This window comes from Thalassophryne amazonica, chromosome 12 (assembly GCF_902500255.1).
Source record: "Thalassophryne amazonica chromosome 12, fThaAma1.1, whole genome shotgun sequence".
Lineage (NCBI taxonomy): Eukaryota > Metazoa > Chordata > Actinopteri > Batrachoidiformes > Batrachoididae > Thalassophryne > Thalassophryne amazonica.
Genome location: NC_047114.1, coordinates 88832863 through 88857377, shown reverse-complemented (window position 1 = coordinate 88857377; position 24515 = coordinate 88832863). Strand labels below are relative to the sequence as shown.

The 24515-nt window shown below is 40.4% G+C and overlaps 1 protein-coding gene across 5 annotated transcripts in view; it reads left to right on the top strand.

Moving 5' to 3' along the window:
• The window catches only part of LOC117521500 (dipeptidyl aminopeptidase-like protein 6), a 334231-nt gene that overhangs the window by 233668 nt on the left and 76048 nt on the right, over window positions 1–24515 (top strand). For all 5 annotated transcript variants that reach the window (XM_034182811.1, XM_034182814.1, XM_034182810.1 and 2 more), the window contains exon 2: window positions 15478–15592. In XM_034182811.1, the coding sequence (XP_034038702.1) occupies window positions 15478–15592 (115 nt within the window). The remainder of the gene's footprint in view (window positions 1–15477; window positions 15593–24515) is intronic.

Here is a 24515-nt window from a genome sequence, read left to right as displayed (position 1 = left end):
AAACAAAAAAGAATGCAAAAATACAGGGTCGAATGAGAAAAGGAAAATGGCTGGGTGGGAAAGGTGCGCTATAACAGTATTGTTTACTTTTCAGACTTTATTTTTTGCACTTTTTATTACACTAAATGTGTAAATGTGCACTGTTACATTGTTTTGGATGATGCAAATTTTCTATTGTTTTTTTTTTGTTAATTTATACAATTTTAAGTTAAGCAATAGCACTACAGAGATTTATTTTTAAAGAAGACAGAATGCTCATATTGAAATTGTGAGTGAAAATTTATTTTGCACTAAAAATAAATTGCTAAATAATAATTTGTTTTCCACGTGTTCATATCAGAACAAATGCATGTATGCATCTACCTAAATTCAGGGTCAAGTCAACAGTCAAATGGTTAAAAATCGTTTCACACAGACGCTGGGAAGGGTGAAGGCAATGGTCAGTCGGCCGGTCGGCCCTGGCGGTGAGGTGTCCCTTATTTATTTTTCAGAGAGTTGGCAACCCTACTCGTAATGCATCACTGTGCTTTTGCTGCTTTGTACAAGGATTCTTTTAATTGCTTTTCTGCTTATTTGTTATTTTTAGTCAAATGCGTTTAATCTTTACAGACATTTCTACAGAATCTTCACTAATTGTGAGAGTGAGAATTGGTTTGGTTTGTTGACACATAGGTTTTTGGTTCTAATCGGAACTGATCTCCATGCAAATATTTTGCCAGCTTTTGTTTCTTTGTCTTGCTAGACAAACTGAAAGCCCGCTGGCATGAATTCTTAATCTCACCCATGAATGTCCATGATTTATTGATACTCTTCAGGGGAAAAGTTTATCCTCGTATCTGTTGGGGAGCGTGTCAGTCGTAAAGCGACACAGTCATCATGTGACATCATCCTCTTTGACAGCTAAAGTTTATCATTCTGACCAAATATCAACAACCCGTTGTACCATCAGCAAGAATATCTCGTTATATGATGCCTGATTTTATTTTTTTGCATCTCAGTCTTTGCTGATGAGTTCCCCACTTGAGAATCATCTCTGATATTAGTCCTTATGCAGCAACATCTTCACTGCATATCTGACTGAAATGACTCTCTTGGTTCCCTTGGAAACAGGTACTCAGAGATCAGGAAAGATCCATTTCTCACTTCAGCGGTGAGCAGAGAGACAAAGAGACAGTTAGACAAAGCAAAAGTGGGAGGATTATGGAGACTGAGAGGGAGGATAAGGATGGCTTGACCTTAAAAGATTCTTCAGTCTGAACAGCCGACTGTCTTCAAATAGAATGACATTTGTAATGAATTGATTGAAAACATATTTGTGTCTCTCATGGGATATATTATTATTATTTTTTGAAACTCTTTGCAGTAGCTGTTGAGCTGATATGGAATAATGGGGAAATGTGTGGATGTTTTTTGTTTTGCTTTGTGTGTGTGTGTGTGTGTGTGTGTGTGTGTGTGTGTGTGTGTGTGTGTGTGTGTGTGTGTGTGTGTGTGTGTGTGTGTGTGTGTAATGGGAATTGCTGCTCCACCGCTCATGTATTGGTGCAGTTTTTATTACCGCCATCAAGAAGGTTGTTGTCAAAAACCTCTGTTTGTTTGTTGTTGTGTGTTGGCAGAGAACTCAAAAATTAATTTAGTAATTATCACATAGCATGGATAAAATGCTTGAACCCAACCTCAAACAGGAACTAAAATTTTGGTGCAGATCCAAGATTAAAAATAAATAAATAGATAGATAAATAAATAAATGTATGAATTTTAAAAATAGATATTTGGCATTGAGTGTTTTTAAAGTAATTTTTGAAATTCAGTTAGCTTTCCAGTTAGCATTTTATTCTGCTATCTATAAATTCAGCTTTAGGCCTATTTTCAGCTAGTTTTGTATTCTATTTACTTTGTGTTCAGTTAACTTTAAATTAAGCTATCTTTATGTTCAGCTAGCTTTATGCACAGTTCTTTTTAGATTAAAACATCTTTTAATTTAACTTATATTGAAGTATTTTATGTTCAGTTAACTTTCAACTTTCAACACTGTAATGGTAAAACTTAACCTACATTTTTTGTAAATGTAACTCTTAAATACTTTTTACATTTTTCTAATATTTAAATTTTTTTCAAAACATGTTAGTTGTTGAAATTGTTATTATTACAAGTAGTATTAGTAGTAGTAATAGTGTGAAAAAATGTCTTCAAAAGTGGACCTTTAGCTAGGGCTGTTGTGGGGAGCCCCACCCACGTTCCCTTCCTGCATGGATTCGCCCCTGACTTGCTGTTTATGTTTATTTGTGCAGAAAACACGACCAGATTGGCAGGTAAGAACGGTTTATCAGTGTTTTTTACATCATGTCATCCTCAGAAAGAGACTTTACGTGGATTTGAGTGGAAAAAAGCGTTAGTATTTGCGCATCACGGATCAGCTGTTTTTAATGAGGACACTCACAGAGCGGCACAGAGTTTTAAAGAAAAAAAAGTGTAAAAATGTCTTTGTAAAACCATAGGTCTGAGCGTCACTGCGCTTTGAGAGACAACTGTTTTTCAACTCAGAGCTGAGCTGCATAGTGGCTGCAGCTCTGTGCCATAGCTCACTGAAAGAGAGCGAGGTGGACAGTTCAGACCTCCCCCTGCATCTTGTTGGGGCACCTGTTTTAAAGCTGCAATTGACCCACAATACAAAAATAATTGTAACGTACAGTGGCTCGGAGAAGTAACTTTAATCTGATTACTGATTTGGAAAGATTAACGCATTAGATTACTTGTTACTGAAAAAGCGGTCAGATTAGAGTAACACATTACTAAGTAACTAAGTAACGCGTTACCGGCATCACTGGTTATACCGACCAACCAACCACTCACGTCAGGCAACTAATTTACCCATAATGCATTGTAGCATGTGTGTCTAAATGCTAAAACCTTCAAAATTAGTGCATTACTTTAAAGCTAAAACATATAGCTGATATTTTCACTTTGTAAAAGGACAGATGTGACATTAATTTCAATAAGTTGTCCCGAATTAGTCTGTTTAAAATTTTAACCATAAGTCAAAACGGTCTGCCTGTGCATAACTTGTGTGATATGCTGGTGAGTTTGTATGGTGTGAAGAGAAATTATCCCCTCTCCCTTCCTTTTGCTCTTTTCTTTCTTTATGGTCACCAGGTCTCTTTTGCTGAAAGAAGGCTGATGTGAGACAGAAGCGCTGGCTCATTGTTGTGCCCGCTAAATTTTTTAGGGCTTTATTGGTTTAGCTTTATAAAAGTTAACTTTTCAGTTAGCAGATTAACGGTTATCAAAGCTAAATTTTTGGTTAGCTGTGCCCACCACTGAGTTAGCTTGATATTCAATTAGCATCCTATTCTGTTAACGTTGTTTCATTATTTTCAGATTCAGCTAGTTTTAGTTTTAGTTATCATATTCTATTAACTTTATGTTTAGTTAGTTTTAATTTCAAATAAGCTTTTAGTTAGCTTTGTATTTGTTGAGCTTTTATGTTCAGTTAGTTTCATGTTCCGTTAGCTTTTATATTCAGTTAGTTTTATGTTCCATTAGCTTTTATATTCTGTTAGTTTTGGTTTACTGTGGCTTCGTGTTCAGCTTTATGATGTTAATTTTAGATTCAGTGAATTTTTAGTTAGCTTTATATTAAATATTGTTTATATTCAGTTTGCCTGAAATTTACTTAGTTTTAGTTTCAATTGCTGTCATATATGTAAAGTTAGCTTTCCCCATTAATTTTAAGTTCAGTTTGTTTTAGTTTAAGTTACTTTCATATTCAGATTGATAGGTTTAGTTAATTTTATGTTGGCTTGCTGTTTAGTTTAGCAGGATAACTGAAGTGCTGTTGAACCAAACTGAGTGCGTTTCAGTTCATGTAGCAGGCCTGCGCTTCAGTCACAGCCAGTGATGAATCACCGTTTCAGAAAATTCTGTCAAAGATCAAGGAATCCAGAGGCAATTGTGTCTTATTATGAGCTCTTCTAAAAGGTCATATCACAGGGACACGCAGGTTTACAGACGTACAGAGTTTCTAATTGACAAGCTAAGGATCCCCAAATTCAAAGGCTGAACTTAAATTCTGTACAATCTCTTTTGGGGGTTTGTGTCTTGGTACTGGAGACCCTAGACAGATTCAGTGAGAGGTTGATTTGTATTTGAGCAGATGGATGAAGTGTTCCAGATTTCACAGAGGGAGGGAGCGCTTCATTCTCCATGTGCATCTGATCTGGAAAGAGCATCCTGTGACCCCTGTTTCCAGCCTGCCATCTAATTCCCAATGTGTCTGACCCCTGTGCAGATAGTGCACTTACATGCTGCTTTTATTGGCCTGAGCCTGGCTGATCCGCCAAGGTGAGGACTGAGCCACCATGCCCCCTGCCACCCCATCCCCAGATGAACTCCCCTCCCAGGCATTGGTCCAGGAAGATGGGCCGTAACACACTTAGGCAGAGTTATAGCAGTTTGTCTTTGTCTGGCCTCTAGCTGAGGCCATATTACCTTTTGTGCACCCTACAACACAACGTTCGTGTTCACAGGAACACACAAACACATCATGATGATAATTTGCCGCCTATTCTCTGAGATGCGGTTTTACAGTCTCGTGTAGCCCTGAAGAGACCCTACACTTGGCCTGTCTTTCGACTGCTCCTATTCTCTCCAGCACCACCACAGCTGATCCGCTATCCTGAACACGGTGGAGCAATTATATATTCCATCTAGCTTGAGGTGGCCTTATGGGATTTCCCAGGAGGAAGTGAAAGATGTGGCATGGAAAGGATGTGTGCGAAATGATACACAGCCTGTTACTGCTGCAACCGGGCATGGACGATTGTGTTTCCTCAAACCCCCCCAATTATACACCTAAATGTTACACTTGGTTTTCAACAATTCTTCGAACTACACTCGTGTCAATAATTATTTGTGAGAAAAGCTAGCAGTAATGGTGTAACGTGTTGGAGAAATAGCATATGTAGTCAAACACATTTCAGACATTCGTTTATATGCACAAAAACGTGCTACTTTACATCCACTTTGGGGTTTGGAAAATATATGATTTTCTGAATCAGAATTCTGACTTCAGGGGTCAGTTTTTTAGATTTTTATAGGAAGTTAGAAATTCTGTGTTCATAGTTAACGACACAAACATATTAAATTTCAATATGCAAGATCATCCAACAATGTCTCATGAGTGTCATTTTCACATATGCGAAATTTAAATATTAAAATGTCCACAAGGGGGAGGATTATCACTGATTATCTACGTTGTGGCTGGCCTCCAGCTGTTCTGCCTTGTTTGTCTCTGTAGACCTGTACGATTGCATACTTTAGGATTATGTCAGATAAGTTGATATCTTTGTGACATATTCCTCTTCCTTATACTTCCTTCGACTGTGCGTCCTTCCTCAACAGTTATACTGGTTGAGGCAGTATTGCAACTTGCAGCCAAATTCTTGTAATTTTACACTTTGTGCACAAAAACGTGACCAAAGGATGTGTGCAATGTCATGAATATGTTGAGTAAGTGAGACTTTTGGTGGTTATCTTTCACAAAAACCATTCTGAGTGAAACCATTCTGGCGTTCTTTAAGATAGTAGGATTTAAGGCCTTTTTATGCTTCTACTACTCCATAACTCCATGGTCACACAATCACTTCAACATAGTTATGAACATTTTCGAAGTTCTCTGTTGGGGTTGATGGGTGTCGCAATGAAATTCACCACCTGAACAATAGGTAGCTACAACATTTTTCATGAAAACTGGCTTTCTAACCCATGAAAGTCACAGATTGTGAAACCGGAAAAGCGAGATTCCAAAAATGATGTAGTTTGTGGATCAGTCACAGCCATGTGGTGTTCGTCATCTCTGCTTGGAGGGCGTTCATAATAATGCAGATGGCGCAGCGTGGCTACGGAGAGTTGCGGACACGAAGAAGCATAAATTGTGCTTTATTGTCATCTAGTGGTGAGATTGCAGATTACATTTCACCATCATCATAAATGCCCCAAAATCCTGTGTACTGCAGTTTGAAATAAGGTTTTGAATTTGATCTTCATGAGGTCTGTGAGAAAAGTATCGTACCTTTTTATTTTTTTCAAAAACTACTGTATATGGATTTGATTCATATTTTTTTACGTCAGCCAAGCTTGAACCTTCGTGTGCATGCGTGAGTTTTTCCACGCCTGTCGGTTGCATCATTCGCCTGTGGGCAGGCTTTGAGTGAGCAGTGGTCCACCCCTCTCGTTATTGTTTCATTGCGAGGAAATGGCGGAATGATTTGGGCTTTTTTTCCATCAGAATTTTTTCAGAAACTGTTAGAGACAGGCAGCTGGAAACCATTCGAAAAATTTATCTGGCTTTCGGTGAAAATTTTACGGGCTTCACAGAGAATAAGGAGTGTTACTACAGCTTTAAGGATGGCCCACAATGGCGCTCGGTGTGCCGCGCTCCGAGCCGCCATCGAGAGGCAGAAACCACCACATCATTTCTAAACGGATGGCTGTGTGGAGCGGGACCGTCGTGTGCAATTTCTCTGGTTATCACAAGAGCTGGACATCAGCCATTTTCCGGCAGATTTCACTTTTAACAAGAGATTTTGTCATGGAAAGCCGCGCCTATCTCGGCTTTCAGTGCTTACCAGTCGAGTAAGTATAAGAGAAATTGTGGAGAGCTGGGCATGTCCCAACTTGTCCCCTGGCACTCCGAAACGGAGGTGTTCCTTTGTCTCGCTTCATCAGCGAATCGGTCGTGACGAGCGAAGCCTCCGCTTTCCAACTCTCTTGTTGCCTCTCGATGGCGGCTTGGAGCGCGGCGCACCGGGTGCCATTGTGGGCCGTCCTTAAAGCTGTAGTAACACTCCTTATTCTCTGTGAAGCCCGTAAAATTTTCACCGAAAGCCAGATAAATTTTTCAAATGGTTTCCAGCTGCCTGTCTCTAACAGTTTCTGAAAAAATTCTGATGGAAAAAAAGCCCAAATCATTCCGCCATTTCCTCGCAATGAAACAACGAGGAGAGGGGTGGACCAGTGCTCACTCAAAGCCTGCCCACAGGCGAATGACGCAACTGACAGGCGTGGAAAAACTCACGCATGCGCACGAAGGTTCAAGCTTGGCTGACGTAAAAACATATGAATCAAATCTATATAGTTTTTGAAAAAAATAAAAAGGTCCGATACTTTCCTCACAGACCTTGTATTGCTTCAAGTGCTGCTTCATTGCACCCTCCAACAGCATCTTTTAATCGATTGGGTGGTTTACACAACACTGACATCTGTCAGGTCAGAGCCCCAGCCACGCTGCTGACCACCACTTGGTTTTGTCTTAGATAAGAACAAATAACATCGATCATGTCTTTCTCAAGTCTATATCATGTATCCGGAAATATTACTAGAGTGGTTTTATGGCTGTATCCATTTCAGTTGATGGCTGTTTTTACGGCGCAGTCTTTGTTCAGCAGTCTTTGAATGCCCATTGATTTGATTTGTGGAATGCTCCTTGACCTCTGATTGGATCACTGGGTGTCTATTTACAGCAATGCCTGCCACACAAGAGAAATCTGCTATGGCTTGTCAAATGTTCAACATCCTACATTTTTCCACGGCCTCAATTAGCCCGCAGGACTGATGGGAAATGTATTTAAAATTCAAGAAGTAGGCCGTTTCAGAAATATCATACCATGCACCTCTTTCAATTTCAACTTCAGACAATGGAGCGGTGGGAGTCATGAGGCGGAGAGATGGTTGGAACTGACTGTTTGTGCACATGCCTCCCGGGTTGGGATCAAAGCGTGTGTGCAGCAATACTCTGTGTTGTGTTTTTACAGTGGCGTCGATCCAGCTGTCGCATTTATAGATCAGCATCTCTTACTCAGGTGCGTTCAATTCACAGTGCAGATATACAATGAAACGTGCAAACAGATAAATGCGTAAAAGAGGCTTTTATCTTTGAAGATTGTCAAAGTAGCACATTGTTTTATTTCTGCCTCGGTCACAGGTCTGAAGTCAACGTAGATATCAAAGGCAACTCCAGCGGTGTGTCTTCCCTATTAGGATGTGATAACTCGGGGAGATTAATATCTTCTAAATCCACTATGCAAGTCTATTGTGTTATCACCGAAATCCTTACCTCTGCGGTGATAAATCAGCGTATTGATGTCTCTGCTGTTTTTCTCTCTGTGCTCTCGCCGCTTTCCCTATTGATTTGCCTCACAGTGAATGAAACTTGCAGCTGACAGCCTTTAAAGATATAAAAAGCACCATCTTTGTGGCAGTCGCAGTCGGTGGAGGCAGACTGAGTCTAATTGGTAACGAGGCTCTCAGTAGCAGGACGGATTGTGGCGGCTCTCCGCGACCTGAGAGAGGCTTCTGCATTTGTGGGTGTCTGCATGCGCCTGACACAATTTGTGTTTCATGCAGTTTTTAAAACTTATTCATGAATGTCGGACTCTGTAGTTTTCTCTGGGCCCCTCCCCAATCGGAACGGGAGTGACATGTTTAGCCGCATGTTCTCCTTGAATTGCTGGCTGTCTTAGTGGTGTCCAAAAAATGAGGTGGGCTTCATAGATAATTGGCAAAGCTTCTGGGGAAAACCTGGTCTTGTTAGGAGAGACGGCATCCATCCCACTTTGGATGGAGCAGCTCTCATTTCTAGAAATCTGGCCAATTTTCTTAAATCCTCCAAACCGTGACTATGCAGGGTTGGGACCAGGAAGCAGAGTTGTAGTCTTACACACCTCTCTGCAGCTTCTCTCCCCCTGCCATCCCCTCATTACCCCATCCCCGTAGAGACGGTGCCTGCTCCCAGACCACCAATAACCAGCAAAAATCTATTTAAGCATAAAAATTCAAAAAGAAAAAATATTATAGCACCTTCAACTGCACCACAGACTAAAACAGTTAAATGTGGTCTATTAAACATTAGGTCTCTCTCTTCTAAGTCCCTGTTAGTAAATGATATAATAATTGATCAACATATTGATTTATTCTGCCTTACAGAAACCTGGTTACAGCAGGATGAATATGTTAGTTTAAATGAGTCAACACCCCCGAGTCACACTAACTGCCAGAATGCTCGTAGCACGGGCCGGGGCGGAGGATTAGCAGCAATCTTCCATTCCAGCTTATTAATTAATCAAAAACCCAGACAGAGCTTTAATTCATTTGAAAGCTTGACTCGTAGTCTTGTCCATCTAAATTGGAAGTCCCAAAAACCAGTTTTATTTGTGTTATCTATCGTCCTCCTGGTCGTTACTGTGAGTTTCTCTGTGAATTTTCAGACCTTTTGTCTGACTTAGTGCTTAGCTCAGATAAGATAATTATAGTGGGTGATTTTAACATCCACACAGATGCTGAGAATGACAGCCTCAACACTGCATTTAATCTATTATTAGACTCAATTGGCTTTGCTCAAAATGTAAATGAGTCCACCCACCACTTTAATCATATCTTAGATCTTGTTCTGACTTATGGTATGGAAATTGAAGACTTAACAGTATTCCCTGAAAACTCCCTTCTGTCTGATCATTTCTTAATAACATTTACATTTACTCTGATGGACTACCCAGCAGTGGGGAATAAGTTTCATTACACTAGAAGTCTTTCAGAAAGCGCTGTAACTAGGTTTAAGGATATGATTCCTTCTTTATGTTCTCTAATGCCATATAGCAACACAGTGCAGAGTAGCTACCTAAACTCTGTAAGTGAGATAGAGTATCTCGTCAGTAGTTTTACATCCTCATTGAAGACAACTTTGGATGCTGTAGCTCCTCTGAAAAAGAGAGCTTTAAATCAGAAGTGCCTGACTCCGTGGTATAACTCACAAACTCGCAGCTTAAAGCAGATAACCCGTAAGTTGGAGAGGAAATGGCGTCTCACTAATTTAGAAGATCTTCACTTAGCCTGGAAAAAGAGTCTGTTGCTCTATAAAAAAGCCCTCTGTAAAGCTAGGACATCTTACTACTCATCACTAACTGAAGAAAATAAGAACAACCCCAGGTTTCTTTTCAGCACTGTAGCCAGGCTGACAAAGAGTCAGAGCTCTATTGAGCCGAGTATTCCTTTAACTTTAACTAGTAATGACTTCATGACTTTCTTTGCTAATAAAATTTTAACTATTAGAGAAAAAATTACTCATAACCATCCCAAAGACATATCGTTATCTTTGGCTGCTTTCAGTGATGCCGGTATTTGGTTAGACTCTTTCTCTCAGATTGTTCTGAGTTATTTTCATTAGTTACTTCATCCAAACCATCAACATGTCTATTAGACCCCATTCCTACCAGGCTGCTCAAGGAAGCCCTACCATTATTTAATGCTTCGATCTTAAATATGATCAATCTATCTTTATTAGTTGGCTATGTACCACAGGCTTTTAAGGTGGCAGTAATTAAACCATTACTTAAAAAGCCATCACTTGACCCAGCTATCTTAGCTAATTATAGGCCAATCTCCAACCTTCCTTTTCTCTCACAAATTCTTGAAAGGGTAGTTGTAAAACAGCTAACTGATCATCTGCAGAGGAATGGTCTATTTGAAGAGTTTCAGTCAGGTTTTAGAATTCATCATAGTACAGAAACAGCATTAGTGAAGGTTACAAATGATCTTCTTATGGCCTCAGACAGTGGACTCATCTCTGTGCTTGTTCTGTTAGACCTCAGTGCTGCTTTTGATACTGTTGACCATAAAATTTTATTACAGAGATTAGAGCATGCCATAGGTATTAAAGGCACTGCGCTGCGGTGGTTTGAATCATATTTATCTAATAGATTACAATTTGTTCATGTAAATGGGGAATCTTCTTCACAGTCTAAGGTTAATTATGGAGTTCCACAAGGTTCTGTGCTAGGACCAATTTTATTCACTTTATACATGCTTCCCTTAGGCAGTATTATTAGACGGTATTGCTTAAATTTTCATTGTTACGCAGATGATACCCAGCTTTATCTATCCATGAAGCCAGAGGACACACACCAATTAGCTAAATTGCAGGATTGTCTTACAGACATAAAGACATGGATGACCTCTAATTTCCTGCTTTTAAACTCAGATAAAACTGAAGTTCTTGTACTTGGCCCCACAAATCTTAGAAACATGGTGTCTAACCAGATCCTTACTCTGGATGGCATTACCCTGACCTCTAGTAATACTGTGAGAAATCTTGGAGTCATTTTTGATCAGGATATGTAATTCAAAGCGCATATTGAACAAATATGTAGGACTGCTTTTTTGCATTTACGCAATATCTCTAAAATTAGAAAGGTCTTGTCTCAGAGTGATGCTGAAAAACTAATTCATGCATTTATTTCCTCTAGGCTGGACTATTGTAATTCATTATTATCAGGTTGTCCTAAAAGTTCCCTGAAAAGCCTTCAGTTAATTCAAAATGCTGCAGCTAGAGTACTAACGGGGACTAGAAGGAGAGAGCATATCTCACCCATATTGGCCTCTCTTCATTGGCTTCCTGTTAATTCTAGAATAGAATTTAAAATTCTTCTTCTTACTTATAAGGTTTTGAATAATCAGGTCCCATCTTATCTTAGGGACCTCATAGTACCATATCACCCCAATAGAGCGCTTCGCTCTCAGACTGCAGGCTTACTTGTAGTTCCTAGGGTTTTTAAGAGTAGAATGGGAGGCAGAGCCTTCAGCTTTCAGGCTCCTCTCCTGTGGAACCAGCTCCCAATTCAGATCAGGGAGACAGACACCCTCTCTACTTTTAAGATTAGGCTTAAAACTTTCCTTTTTGCTAAAGCTTATAGTTAGGACTGGATCAGGTGACCCTGAACCATCCCTTAGTTATGCTGCTATAGACTTAGACTGCTGGGGGGTTCCCATGATGCACTGAGTGTTTCTTTCTCTTTTTGCTCTGTATGCACCACTCTGCATTTAATCATTAGTGATTGATCTCTGCTCCCCTCCACAGCATGTCTTTTTCTTGGTTCTCTCTATCAGCCCCAACCAGTCCCAGCAGAAGACTGCCCCTCCCTGAGCCTGGTTCTGCTGGAGGTTTCTTCCTGTTAAAAGGGAGTTTTTCCTTCCCACTGTCGCCAAGTGCTTGCTCACAGGGGGTCGTTTTGACCGTTGGGGTTTTTACGTAATTATTGTATGGCCTTGCCTTACAATATAAAGCGCCTTGGGGCAACTGTTTGTTGTGATTTGGCGCTATATAAAAAAATTGATGATGATGATGATGATGAATTACCGTATCATATCCCATTATTTTCCAACCTTGGGGCCACCATTTCAGAGTAAGTGCATATAAAGTTAATTTAACAAGAGTGCTGCCTGAAATTTACATTTACTCTTGAGAAAATGATATGCTGCATCACCTCATTAAATTTTATGAATTAATATAATAGCATATTAAGCTCTAATGAAGTCCACTGCAGTGCTCTCTCATATTATTTAATGGGGGTTTTTAAAGGATTTGAGCCTTCTCCATCATTTGAATAAAAATTAAATTTTTTTGCGATCTATAGTGTCTGTAACAGGGGTGCTAGAATCTTGACTTAAAGTTAGGGCTGGTTAATTACTTGTGTTATGGATATTCTATTTTCAATTAAAATTAAAAGACACGCAGCGTTGCCTAAGTCTGCCAGGAAGACAGAGTTCAAAGCTTTAATGCAGACTCACCCCATCAGTAATGACTATGGTGCTTCAGGAAAGTATTCACAATGCTTCCCTTTTTCCACATTTTATGTTAGAGCCTTATTCCAAAATAGAGAAAATTCATTTTTCCCTCAAAATTCTACTCACAACACCCCATAAAACATGATTTTTTTTGCAAACTAAGGAATGTACGTAAGTATTCACAGCTTTTGGTCAATTCTTTCTTGATGCACCTTTGGCAGCAGTTACAGCCTCATGTCTTCTTGAATATGATGCCACACGCTTGGTGCACCTATCTTTGGGCAGTTTTGTCCATTTCTCTTTGCAGCACCTCTCAAACTCCATCAGGTTGGATGGGGAGCGTTGGTGCACAGACATTTTCGGATCTCTCCAGAGATGTTCAATCAGATTCAGGTCTGGGCTCTGACTGGACTACTCAAGGACATTCACAGAGTTGTCCTGAAGACACTCCGTTGATATCTTGGTTGTGTGCTTAGGGTCATTGTCCTGCTGAAAGATGACCCATCACCCCAGTCTGAGGTCAAGAGCGCTCTGGAGCAGGTTTTCATCCAGGATGTCTCTGTACGTTGCTGCATTCATCTTTCCCTCATCCTGACTAAGATCCCAGTTCCTGCTGCTGAAAAACAATCCCCACAACATGATGCTGCCCCCACCGAGTAGGGATGGTGCCTGGTTTCCTCCAAACATAATGCCTGCATTCACGCCAAAGCATTCAATTTTTGTCTCATCAGACCAGAGAAGTTTGTTTCTCATGGTCTGAGAGTCCTTCAGGTGTCTTTTGGTAAACTCTAGGTGGGCTGCCATGTGCCTTTTACTAAGGAATGGCTTCAGTCTGGCCACTCTACCATACAGGCCTGATTGGTGGATTGCTGCAGAGATGGTTGTCCTTCTGGAAGGTTCTCCTCTCTCCACAGAGGAATGCTGAAGCTCTCACAGAGTGACCATCGGGTTCTTGGTCACCTCTATCTCTCAGTTTAGATGGACGGCCAGCTCTAAGAGTCCTGGTAGTTCCAAACTTCTTCCACTTAAAGATGACGGAGGTCACTGTGCTCATTGAGAACTTCAAAGCAGCAGAAATGTTTCTGTACCCTTGTCCAGATTTGTGCCTTGAGGCAATCCTGTGTCAGAGTTTTGCATAAAATTCATGACTGTTATGTGACCCCCCAAAATCATGTCCAATCAGCTGAATTTACCCCAGGTGGACTCCAATTAAGCTGTAGAAACATCTCAAGGATGATCAGTGGAAACAGGATGCACCTGAGCTCAATTTTGAGCTTCATGACAAAGGCTGTGAATACTTATGCACATGTGATATCTTAGTTTTTTATGTTTAATGTTGTTGTTGTTCATTCGGCTGCTTCCATTTTGTTGGGGGCCAGCACAGCGGATAGAGCCAGATCTGCATTGGTATTTGGCACAAGTTTTATGTGGATTCCCTTCCTGATGCAACTCCAGTGTTACCTGGAAAAAAAGAGACTTTTTTCACATGGTCATTATGGGGTATTGTGTGTAGAATTTTGAGGAAAAAATTTTATTTCATCTATTTTGGAAAAAGGCTGTATATCTGTAATAGGAACCAGCTTTTCCCTGTTTTAATCATGAACTCATGACCAATGGGAAGCATACACATATTTTAAAAATGTCAGTTCTATCTTGCCTCTCTGCTGCTTGCAATCTCTGGCCTCCTTCACCTGACTGCCGCCAATTGGTTAATGCACCCCTTCACTATCCAGCCCAGTCACTGTTCTTTTGTTTTTTTGTTTTTTTTGTGAAACCACCATGAAATACACTGCATTTTCATGACACTGTCAACTTTCAGTCACCATTTTTAAACCTAACGATAACCCTCACCATAACTCCATCATGAACGTGGGGTGAGGTTGGGTTGTCACGGTCATAACTGGGACCACCCCCAAAGACTGCGCTAACATTTTTAGAAACATTTTAAACTGTTTCTAGTCTCCTGAGTCTTATGGGTAGAATTTTAAAGTAAGCAATAATAAAGGACACTTTAAAGCCAAGTCAGATCTGGGAGGATACGTTGGTGTCCTGGGTCCTGGATGGCAGCCATCTAGGCAGACAACTGGGCCATTTCCACCCCTCTTGAAAGTAGTCATCTGTCTGCTGCAGTCAGGTGAAATGTGAGCATCTCATTGTCCTTCTCCAGCTGCTGGAGTCCTCAATATTGAGGCATCTACTTGCTGAATCATAACCAGAGAAACGGGCCACGTGGTCAAAATGCCGTTGCTGACATTCTGTCATAATGCGAGTGATGCTCCTCATCTGTTTGTTTGACATAAAGTCATTCCAGCTGAACCTAAGTATCCTCCAACGAGGCCTAGCACCAAAGACATCAAGTTGTCGAAGGAGTGGTTGAAAAACTAAAACTGATTTACGGGGGGGAAAACTCTAGTTTAAAGCCTTGGTTAAAATGTTCTATGGATTTTTACAGCATGTGTATTTGAAACAGACGTGATTAGCTATGTACCATCTGCTGTGTGGTGTGAGGAGAGCAGCTCAGCTCATTATTCTGCCTGTCGTGCCGGAGCTGAGCGGTCAGGCGGAGCTGCACGGACTCTGTAACAGCGGGGATCAGCTGGAGGATGCGGCGTTATTGCACATGTGGCCGTGTTTTGGCATCTGTCTGGCGGAGAGCGCGGCATCCCCCTGGCCAATTACGGCTCCCACTGTGACAATACAAAGTGCATCTGTCTTATAACCAGATCGTTTCTGAAAATGCAGCGTATTCACTTTTCAATAAACACGTTCCCTCAAGGACGTAATTTTTTTTCCTATTAAAGTAGAATCAGCTTGTTTTAGCCTCATCTTGTCTTAAAATGTAACGGTGAACCTTTTTGTTCTCAGGACCTGGTGGGCAGCGCTCCGCCCCAGAGGAACTGGAAGGGAATCGCCATCGCTCTGGTGGTCATCCTCTTCATCTGCTCCCTGATTGTCACTGCCGTCTTCTTGCTGTCCATCCGTACGTACACAAGAACACATACAGCAATAAGGAGTCTATTTTGTTTACAATTTTCTCATAGATTTGTCTGAAAAAGCGATTAAAAAAAGATCAGATATGTAAAGAGTCAGACAACTTTATTGATCCCTAAAAGGGCAATTCATTTCACACCCATTTACCTCATACAAATGTACCGCAATTAATCCACAATTATTACTAGTTGAACGTAATAATGGCCACATCAGAATTAAAACAACCGCACATATACATTTGATTATTTATGTACGCTAAACTTTGAAACAGTCCGTCATCTGAATTGAGGAAATGTGTGTGTGTGTGTGTGTGTGTGTGTGTGTGTGTGTGTGTGTGTGTGTGTGTGTGTGTGTGTGTGTGTGTGTGTGTGTGTGTGTGTGTGGGTGGGGGGGGGGGCTGCAGCAACATGTGGTCGCGCAGCCAGCTTGGGGGGAATGGGTAGCTGCTGCAGCTAAAGCTGCACTGCGCCCTGGAGGGGGAAAGGAGTGGCATGAGTGGGAGACGGGATGGGGTGGGGGATGGGGACAGGAACACAAAGGAGGGGAAGGGGGTGGGAGCATGCGTATCAGTCACTGTCCATGTGTGAGTGGCAGATGAGTTAATCAAATTATGTCAGTTTCTGTCCATGTGTGCTGGAGTTGCAAAAGATAAGAAGGCAGCCGAATGGTTCACCAAGGCCATAGAAATTCTTCTGGAGGAAAACAACGGGGCGCTTTGACCCTCAGAGGCTGATAAGCCTGCCATGTTTATGGTTGAGCAGTGAAAACACATTTGCAGCTCTCATGAACAACCAAATCCAATTCATGAGTATTCCCTGGTCTCCGACATCTTCCTTTGCAAGGCGTGCATTTGCTCCGAAATGTTATCCAACTTGCATCTGAGTTCAAGGGTTAACGCAGTCTGAGAGTGTATCGCCTTTCCCAACTCATTAATCATGATGGACAGGTGAGGGGTCGTGGTTCTGGTGGCAGCCATCTTGCCAATTCTCCGGTAGGTCAGGGCAGCACATAAACAAATAAGCACCAGCCCTCCTACAATAAAACCAAATATAAATAAATCTTCGACATCCTCCACAGAGAGTGGCACCAAGCATGCGACACACCATTTCTCCCAGGCGTCGAGAACATAACCTGTAGGGTAGGTTCCATCTGGGCACGCAGGGTCCCCCAGCCCTGATTTGCTTGTTGAAAAAATGGTGTCAATAGCGTTCAGAGACCAGCTGATCAAATCAAATCAATTTTATTTATATAGTGCCAAATCACAACAAACAGTTGCCCCAAGGCACTTTATATTCTAAGGCAAAAGCCATACAATAATTACAGAAAAACCCCAACAGTCAAAACGACCCCCTGTGAGCAAGAACTTGGCGACAGTGAGAAGGAAAAACTCCCTTTTAACAGGAAGAAACCTCCAGCAGAACCAGCCTCAGGGAGGGGCAGTCTTCTACTGGGACTGGTTGGGGTGGAGGGGAGAGAATCAGGAAAAAGACATGCTGTGGAAGACAGCACAGATCAATCACTAATGATTAAATGCAGAGTGGTGCATACAGAATAAAAGGAGAAAGAAACACTCAGTGCATCATGGGAACCCCTTAGCAGTCTAAGTCTATAGCAGCATAACTAAGGGATGGTTCAGGTTCACCTGATCCAGCCCTAACTATAAGCTTTAGCAAAAAGGAAAGTTTTAAGCCTAATCTTAAAAGTAGAGAGGGTGTCTGTCTCCCTGATCCGAATTGGGAGCTGGTTCCACAGGAGAGGAGCCTGAAAGCTGAAGGCTCTGCCTCCCATTCTACTCTTAAAAACCCTAGGAACTACAAGTAAGCCTGCAGTCTGAGAGCGAAGCACTCTATTGGGGTGATATGGTACTATGAGGTCCCTAAGATAAGATGGGACCTGATTATTCAAAACCTTATAAGTAAGAAGAAGAATTTTAAATTCTATTTTAGAATTAACAGGAAGCCAATGAAGAGAGGCCAATATGGGTGAGATATGCTCTCTCCTTCTAGTCCCCGTTAGTACTCTAGCTGCAGCATTTTGAATTAACTGAAGGCTTTTCATGGAACTTTTAGGACAACCTGATAATAATGAATTACAATAGTCCAGCCTAGAGGAAATAAATGCATGAATTAGTTTTTCAGCATCACTCTGAGACAAGACCTTTCTAATTTTAGAGATATTGCGCAAATGCAAAAAAGCAGTCCTACATATTTGCTTAATATGCGCATTGAAGGACATATCCTGATCAAAAATGACTCCAAGATTTCTCACAGTATTACTAGAGGTCAGGGTAATGCCATCCAGAGTAAGGATCTGGTTAGACACCATGTTTCTAAGATTTGTGGGGCAAAGTACAATAACTTCAGTTTTATCTGAGTTTAAAAGCAGGAAATTAGAGGTCATCCATGTCTTTATGTCTGTAAGACAATCCTGCAGTTTAGCTAATTGGTGTGTGTCCTCTGGCTTCATGGATAGATAAAGCTGGGTATCATCTGCGTAACAATGAAAATTTAAGCAATGCTTTCTAATAATACTGCCTAAGGGAAGCATGTGGGTGATTCTTTAACTACGGGCACTATTGGCCTTGTAAATGTAATTTCCACCACACCATTGCCTTACAATATAAAGCGCCTTGGGGCAACTGTTTGTTGTGATTTGGCGCTATATACATGTGCTCTGATGTCACTGTTTATCTCCATAGAAACTACCCAAACAATCTTTCATACAAACTGTTTAGGGACATTACAGTGTTGTGGTGGAAATTACAGCAATAGTGTGGGACAACTACATTTTGTTTAAAAAAAATCACAACAGTTGTATGACATTGAATACCCCAATTATGTTTTGATTATTTTACTGATATTTTATTCAGAGATATTTTAAAACATTTTTATCATTGAAGATCAAAGGTCTGGGTGTGGGACAAGCACAAAACGGCAACATTTGCATATAATGATGCTGAAAAAAGGTGAAAAAGTCATCATAGACTACTAGAACAAATTTCTTAACACACTTTCATTGTAAAGATAACTATAAAAGTGTGAAATTTCCCCTTTTTTCTGTTTTTCATACAATATGATCAAAGGTCATAATAAGTGCCCGTAGTCTAAGAATCACCCACGTATAAAGTGAATAAAATTGGTCCTAGCACAGAACCTTGTGGAACTCGATAATTAACCTTAGTCTGTGAAGAAGACTCCCCATTTACATGAACAAACTGTAATCTATTAGATAAATATGATTTAAACCACTGCAGCGCAGTGCCTTTAATACCTATGACATGCTCTAATCTCTGTAATAAAATTTTATGGTCAACAGTATCAAAAGCAGCACTGAGGTCTAACAGGACAAGCACAGAGATGAGTCCACTGTCTGAGGTCATAAGAAGATCATTTGTAACCTTCGCTAATGCTGTTTCTACACTATGATGAATTCTAAAACCTGACTGAAACTCTTCAAATAGACCATTCCTCTGCAGATGATCAGTTATCTGTTTTACAACTACGCTTTCAAGACTTTTTGAGAGAAAAGGAAGGTTGGAGATTGGCCTATAATTAGCTAAGATAGCTGGGTCAAGTGATGGCTTTTTAAGTAATGGTTTAATTACTGCCACCTTAAAAGCCTGTGGTACATAGCTAACTATTAAAGATAGATTGATCATATTTAAGATCGAAGCATTAATTAATGGTAGGGCTTCCTTGAGCAGCCTGGTAGGAATGGGGTCTAATAGACATGTTGATGGTTTGGAGGAAGTAACTAATGAAAATAACTCAGACAGAACAATCGGAGAGAAAGAGTCTAACCAAAAACCAGCATTACTGAAAGCAGCCAAAGATAACGATATGTCTTTGGGATGGTTATGAGTAATTTTTTCTATAATACTTAAAAGAAAGTTAAAGAAAGTCATGAAGTCATTACTAGTTAAAGTTAAAGGAATACTCGGCTCAATAGAGCTCTGACTCTTTGTCAGCCTGGCTACAGTGCTGAAAAGAAACCTGGGGTTGTTCTTATTTTCTTCAATTAGTGATGCGTAGTAAGATGTCCTAGCTTTACGGAGGGCTTTTTAATAGAGCAACAGACTCTTTTTCCAGGCTAAGTGAAGATCTTCTAAATTAGTGAGACGCCATTTCCTCTCCACCTTACGGGTTATCTGCTTTAAGCTGTGAGTTTGTGAGTTATACCACGGAGTCAGGCACTTCTGATTTAAGGCTCTCTTTTTCAAAGGAGCTACAGCATCCAAAGTTGTGCTCAATGGGGATGTAAAAATACTGACGAGATAATCTATCTCACTCACAGAGTTTAGGTAGCTACTCTGCACTGTGTTGGTATATGGCACTGGAGAACATAACAAAGAAGGAATCATATCCTTAAACCTAGTTACGGTGCTTTCCGAAAGACTTCTACTGTAATGAAACTTATTCCCCACTGCTGGGTAGTCCATTGAAGTAAATGTAAATGTTATTAAGAAATGATCAGGCAGAAGGGGGTTTTCAGGGAATACTGTTAGGTCTTCAATTTCCATACCATAAGTCAGAACAAGATCGAAAGTATGGTTAAAGTGGTGGGTGGACTCATTTACATTTTGAGCGAAGCCAATTGAGTCTAATAATAGATTAAATGCAGCGTTGAGGCTGTCATTCTCAGCATCTGTGTGGATGTTAAAATCGCCCACTATAATTATCTTATCTGAGCTAAGCACTAAGTCAGACAAAAGGTCTGAAAATTCACAGAGAAACTCACAGTAATGACCAGGTGGACGATAGATAACAACAAATAAAACTGTTTTTTGGGACTTCCAATTTGGATGGACAAGACTAAGAGTCAAGCTTTCAAATGAATTAAAGCTCTGTCTGGGTTTTTGATTAATTAATAAGCTGGAGTGGAAGATTGCTGCTAATCCTCCCCCTCGGCCTGTGCTACGAGCATTCTGACAGTTAGTGTGACTCGGGGGTGTTGACTAACACTTGTTAACTAACATATTCATCCTGCTGTAACCATGTTTCTCTAAGGCAGAATAAATCAATATGTTGATCAATTATTATATCATTTACTAACAGGGACTTAGAAGAGAGAGACCTAATGTTTAATAAACCACATTTAACTGTTTTAGTCTGTGGTGCAGTTGAAGGTGCTATATTATTTTTTCTTTTTGAATTTTTATGCTTAAATAGATTTTTACTGGTTGTTGGTGGTCTGGGAGCAGGCACCGTCTCTACAGGGATGGGGTATTGGGGGGATGGCAGGGGGAGAGAAGCTGCAGAGAGGTGTGTAAGACTACAACTCTGCTTCCTGGTCCCAACCCTGGATAGTCACGGTTTGGAGGGTTTAATAAAATTGGCCAGATTTCTAGAAATGACAGCTGCTCCATCCAAAATGGGATGGATGCCGTCTCTCCTAACAAGACCAGATTTTCCCCAGAAGCTTTGCCAATTATCTATGAAGCCAACCTCATTTTTTGGACACCACTCAGACAGCCAGCAATTCAAGGAGAACATGCGGCTAAACATGTCACTCCCGGTCCTACTGGGGAGGGGCCCAGAGAAAACTACAGAGTCCGACATTGTTTTTGCAAAGTTACACACCCATTCAATGTTAATTTTAGTGATCTCCGATTGGCGTAACTGGGTGTCATTACTGCCAACGTGAATTACTATCTTAAATTTAAATTTAAATTTAAAACTTAAATCTCAAATTTACGCTTAACCTTAGCCAGCAGTTTCAAATTTCCTTCAATGTCGCCTGCTCTAGCCCCCGGAAGACAATTGACTATGGTTGCTGGTGTCGCTAACTTCACATTTCTCAAAACAGAGTTGCCAATAACCAGAGTTTGTTCCTCGGCGGGTGTGTCGCCGAGTGGGGAAAAACGGTTAGAGATGTGAACGGGTTGGTGGTGTACAGGGGGCTTCTGTATAGGACTACGCTTCCTCCTCACAGTCACCCAGCCGGCCTGCTTTCCCGGCTGCTCGGGATCTGCTGGGGGACAGCTAACGGTGGCTAAGCTACCTTTGTCCGCACCAACTACAGGGGCCTGGCTAGCTGTAGGATTTTCCAAGGTGCGGAGCCAAATCTCCAATTCACCCAGCCTGGCCCCCAAAGCTACGAATAAGCTACACTTATTACAAGTACCATTACTGCTAAAGGAGGCCGAGGAATAACTAAACATTTCACACCCAGAGCAGAAAAGTGCAGGAGAGACAGGAGAAGCCACCATGCTAAACCGGCTAAGAGCTAGTAGATGTGCTAAGCTAGCGGATTCCTAAAAACACACAAAGTGAATAATGTGTAAATAATTTAGAGGTGATTCAGCAGAGGGAGTGCTTTAGATTACACTGTGAAACAAATCGTTATCTAGTTATCTAGATCAATCTAACTATGCAGATTAAACAGCTAACAGATACAGCAAAGCACCGCTGTGCTCCGGAACAGGAAGTGATACAATACCGCAGTGAGAGCCAACCACCAGTAGAGGCAAGCAAGAGTCAGAGATGAGTCAATCAATTTATGGTTATTCCAAATATAGTTCAAAGAATTCACAGTCCGGTGAAGTAGGGACTTTGAAGGTTGGAGCAGAGATAGAGGAGCAGAGATAGAGGAGAGAGGAGGAGATGCCACCGCCCTCGCCAGAGTCCCAAGCAAAAGAGATTTTACCTTGAGAGAAATTATTGAAAAATATACATTTCACATTGCTATGCTGGAGTAATACTAGAGAGCAATTACAACAGCTGTGGTGCCAAGGTTACGCTGATCCACCACATCTGGATTTGTGCCCATTTGCAGAGATGTTTTGATTGGATGCGATTTAAGAGCATTAGTCAAAGTCCTCTGTTGGGTTTGTACATTGTCAATACACCATTCAGATCATCACATAATATCAGATTCAATGTACTTAACACTGGAGTTGAAAATACTAATGAATATTATTAGTCGACTACAGTCGGGTTCCATTAGTCATCACCTAGTTGATTTTGTGGCAACTAATCACTGACTTGAATTTAAGATTGGAAACTTTAAATTGTCTGTATGCGTGAGTGGGTTTGTTTGTCAATATATGGCCTTGTGACAGACTGGCGTCCTGTCCAGGGTGAACCCCACCTCAGGCCTCATGACTGCTGGGATAGGCTTCAGCCCCCCCACGACCCTTAATTGGAGTAAACAGTTGAGTAGAGTGAAGTTGAAAACATGGTGTTAACACGGTAAACTAGGTGGACCGTTATCTTTTTTCATCTACAGGCTCATTTCTACAAAGCGACTTTTGATTCCTCACACCTGTGCTACAAATTCTTAACCTCTTTCTAGAAATTTAAATTTCATCCTTATTCTTTGCGGGAAACATGCTGAAACCGAGAGACTCTTGGAGATTTCCTGATTCTTTGAAATAAAAGTAATAATTGTTCAAGTCAGGGGTCGCTGTCAGTCAACCGCAGTGGAATGAATACATTAAATTGTCTCTGGAAATTGAAAGTTGAAGCCTTAAATTACTTAAAACGTTATTTGAGATTATTTTTCTTAATGTTTTACTCTTAAATTGTAGGACAATCATGCTACCTGAATTTCCCAGCTCGTTTATCAGAAGAAAATTAGTTGACTCGTTGGGTACTAGCTAGTCATAGTCTACCATTATGACTAGTCATCACAACCCTACGCTGTATTACAAGTATGGTAAATAAATAATGGAATAAATATCGACAGGATAAAGATTTTTCCCACAATAATTCTTGTATTTTTTTTTATCATTGTGTGTTGCTTGAGGACACTTTGACACTGTGCACCAACACGATGGAGATGAATGATGAAATGTTTATCCAGTTACAGCCACAAACTCCTGTAATTCCTTCAGTGTTGCCCTGACCATCTTTGGTAGCTTCCCTCGTGAGTTTCCTGGCTGAAAAGGAAAACTGTTTGGTTTAGTCATTATATTTAGAATTGCCAACTTGTGCTTTTGTGCGACTTATATTCTGAAAAATTACCAAATTCTTTATTAGTAACAAAATTTATAAGGACTGTTTATATAAGAAAGGAATCAAACAGCAAACAGGAATCAAGCAAACAGGAATCAAAGCAAACAGTTGAAAGAAAGTCAAATAAAAAAAGAATAAATGGGAATAAAAAAAAGAAGGAAAAAAAGAATAAATGGGAATAATTAAAAAGAACTCATTGCGCAAAAATCCCAAATTAAGGAGTTAGCAATATGACTTATATTCCAGAAAACATGGTATGTTAGTTTGTCCAGTTACTTATGGCCTCTAAAAAAGAAGGCCAGTGTATTATAATAATAATATATATATATATATATATATATAAAAAATAATATAATAATGACTGTAACTCCTTCATGGTTAATGCAGTATTTTTGTTTAATCCCTTGAAATAAAGATGAAAGTCTAGATTACAAGCACATCTTGATTGTTGAATTGCAACTCCATTGTGGCGCCCCACAGAAGCAAATTTCCGCAAATTATTTCATTGTCTCAATCCTTATGGATCTGATTGGACAGGAGAGTCAGGGATCAATCCACCAACCAATTTATGGACAACCTGCACTGAATAAAAACCAAATACTTGAACCATCTTATTTGAATTGTGTCAATTGGTAACACCTGAATGAATTAAGTTCATTGAAATTAAGTTAACTTAGATTAACACATGTGGTAATGTAATTTATTACAGTGAAGTCATCTGAATCAAGCATTTAAATTGGTAAAACTTAGCATGTGGTCGCCTGAAAGTTTCTTAGCTGTTTGTTTTTTTCAGTACAAATCCACCAAATTTCAACATGTTTATTAGTTCTTTATTAGTTCCAGAATAATTTAAAACCTTCTCTTGCAGTGTTAAAGAAACGACCAACAACAACATGTAATATTCTCTTCCTAATAAATCACAGTTTCCACATGGATTCAAAAAAGTAATTTAATTAG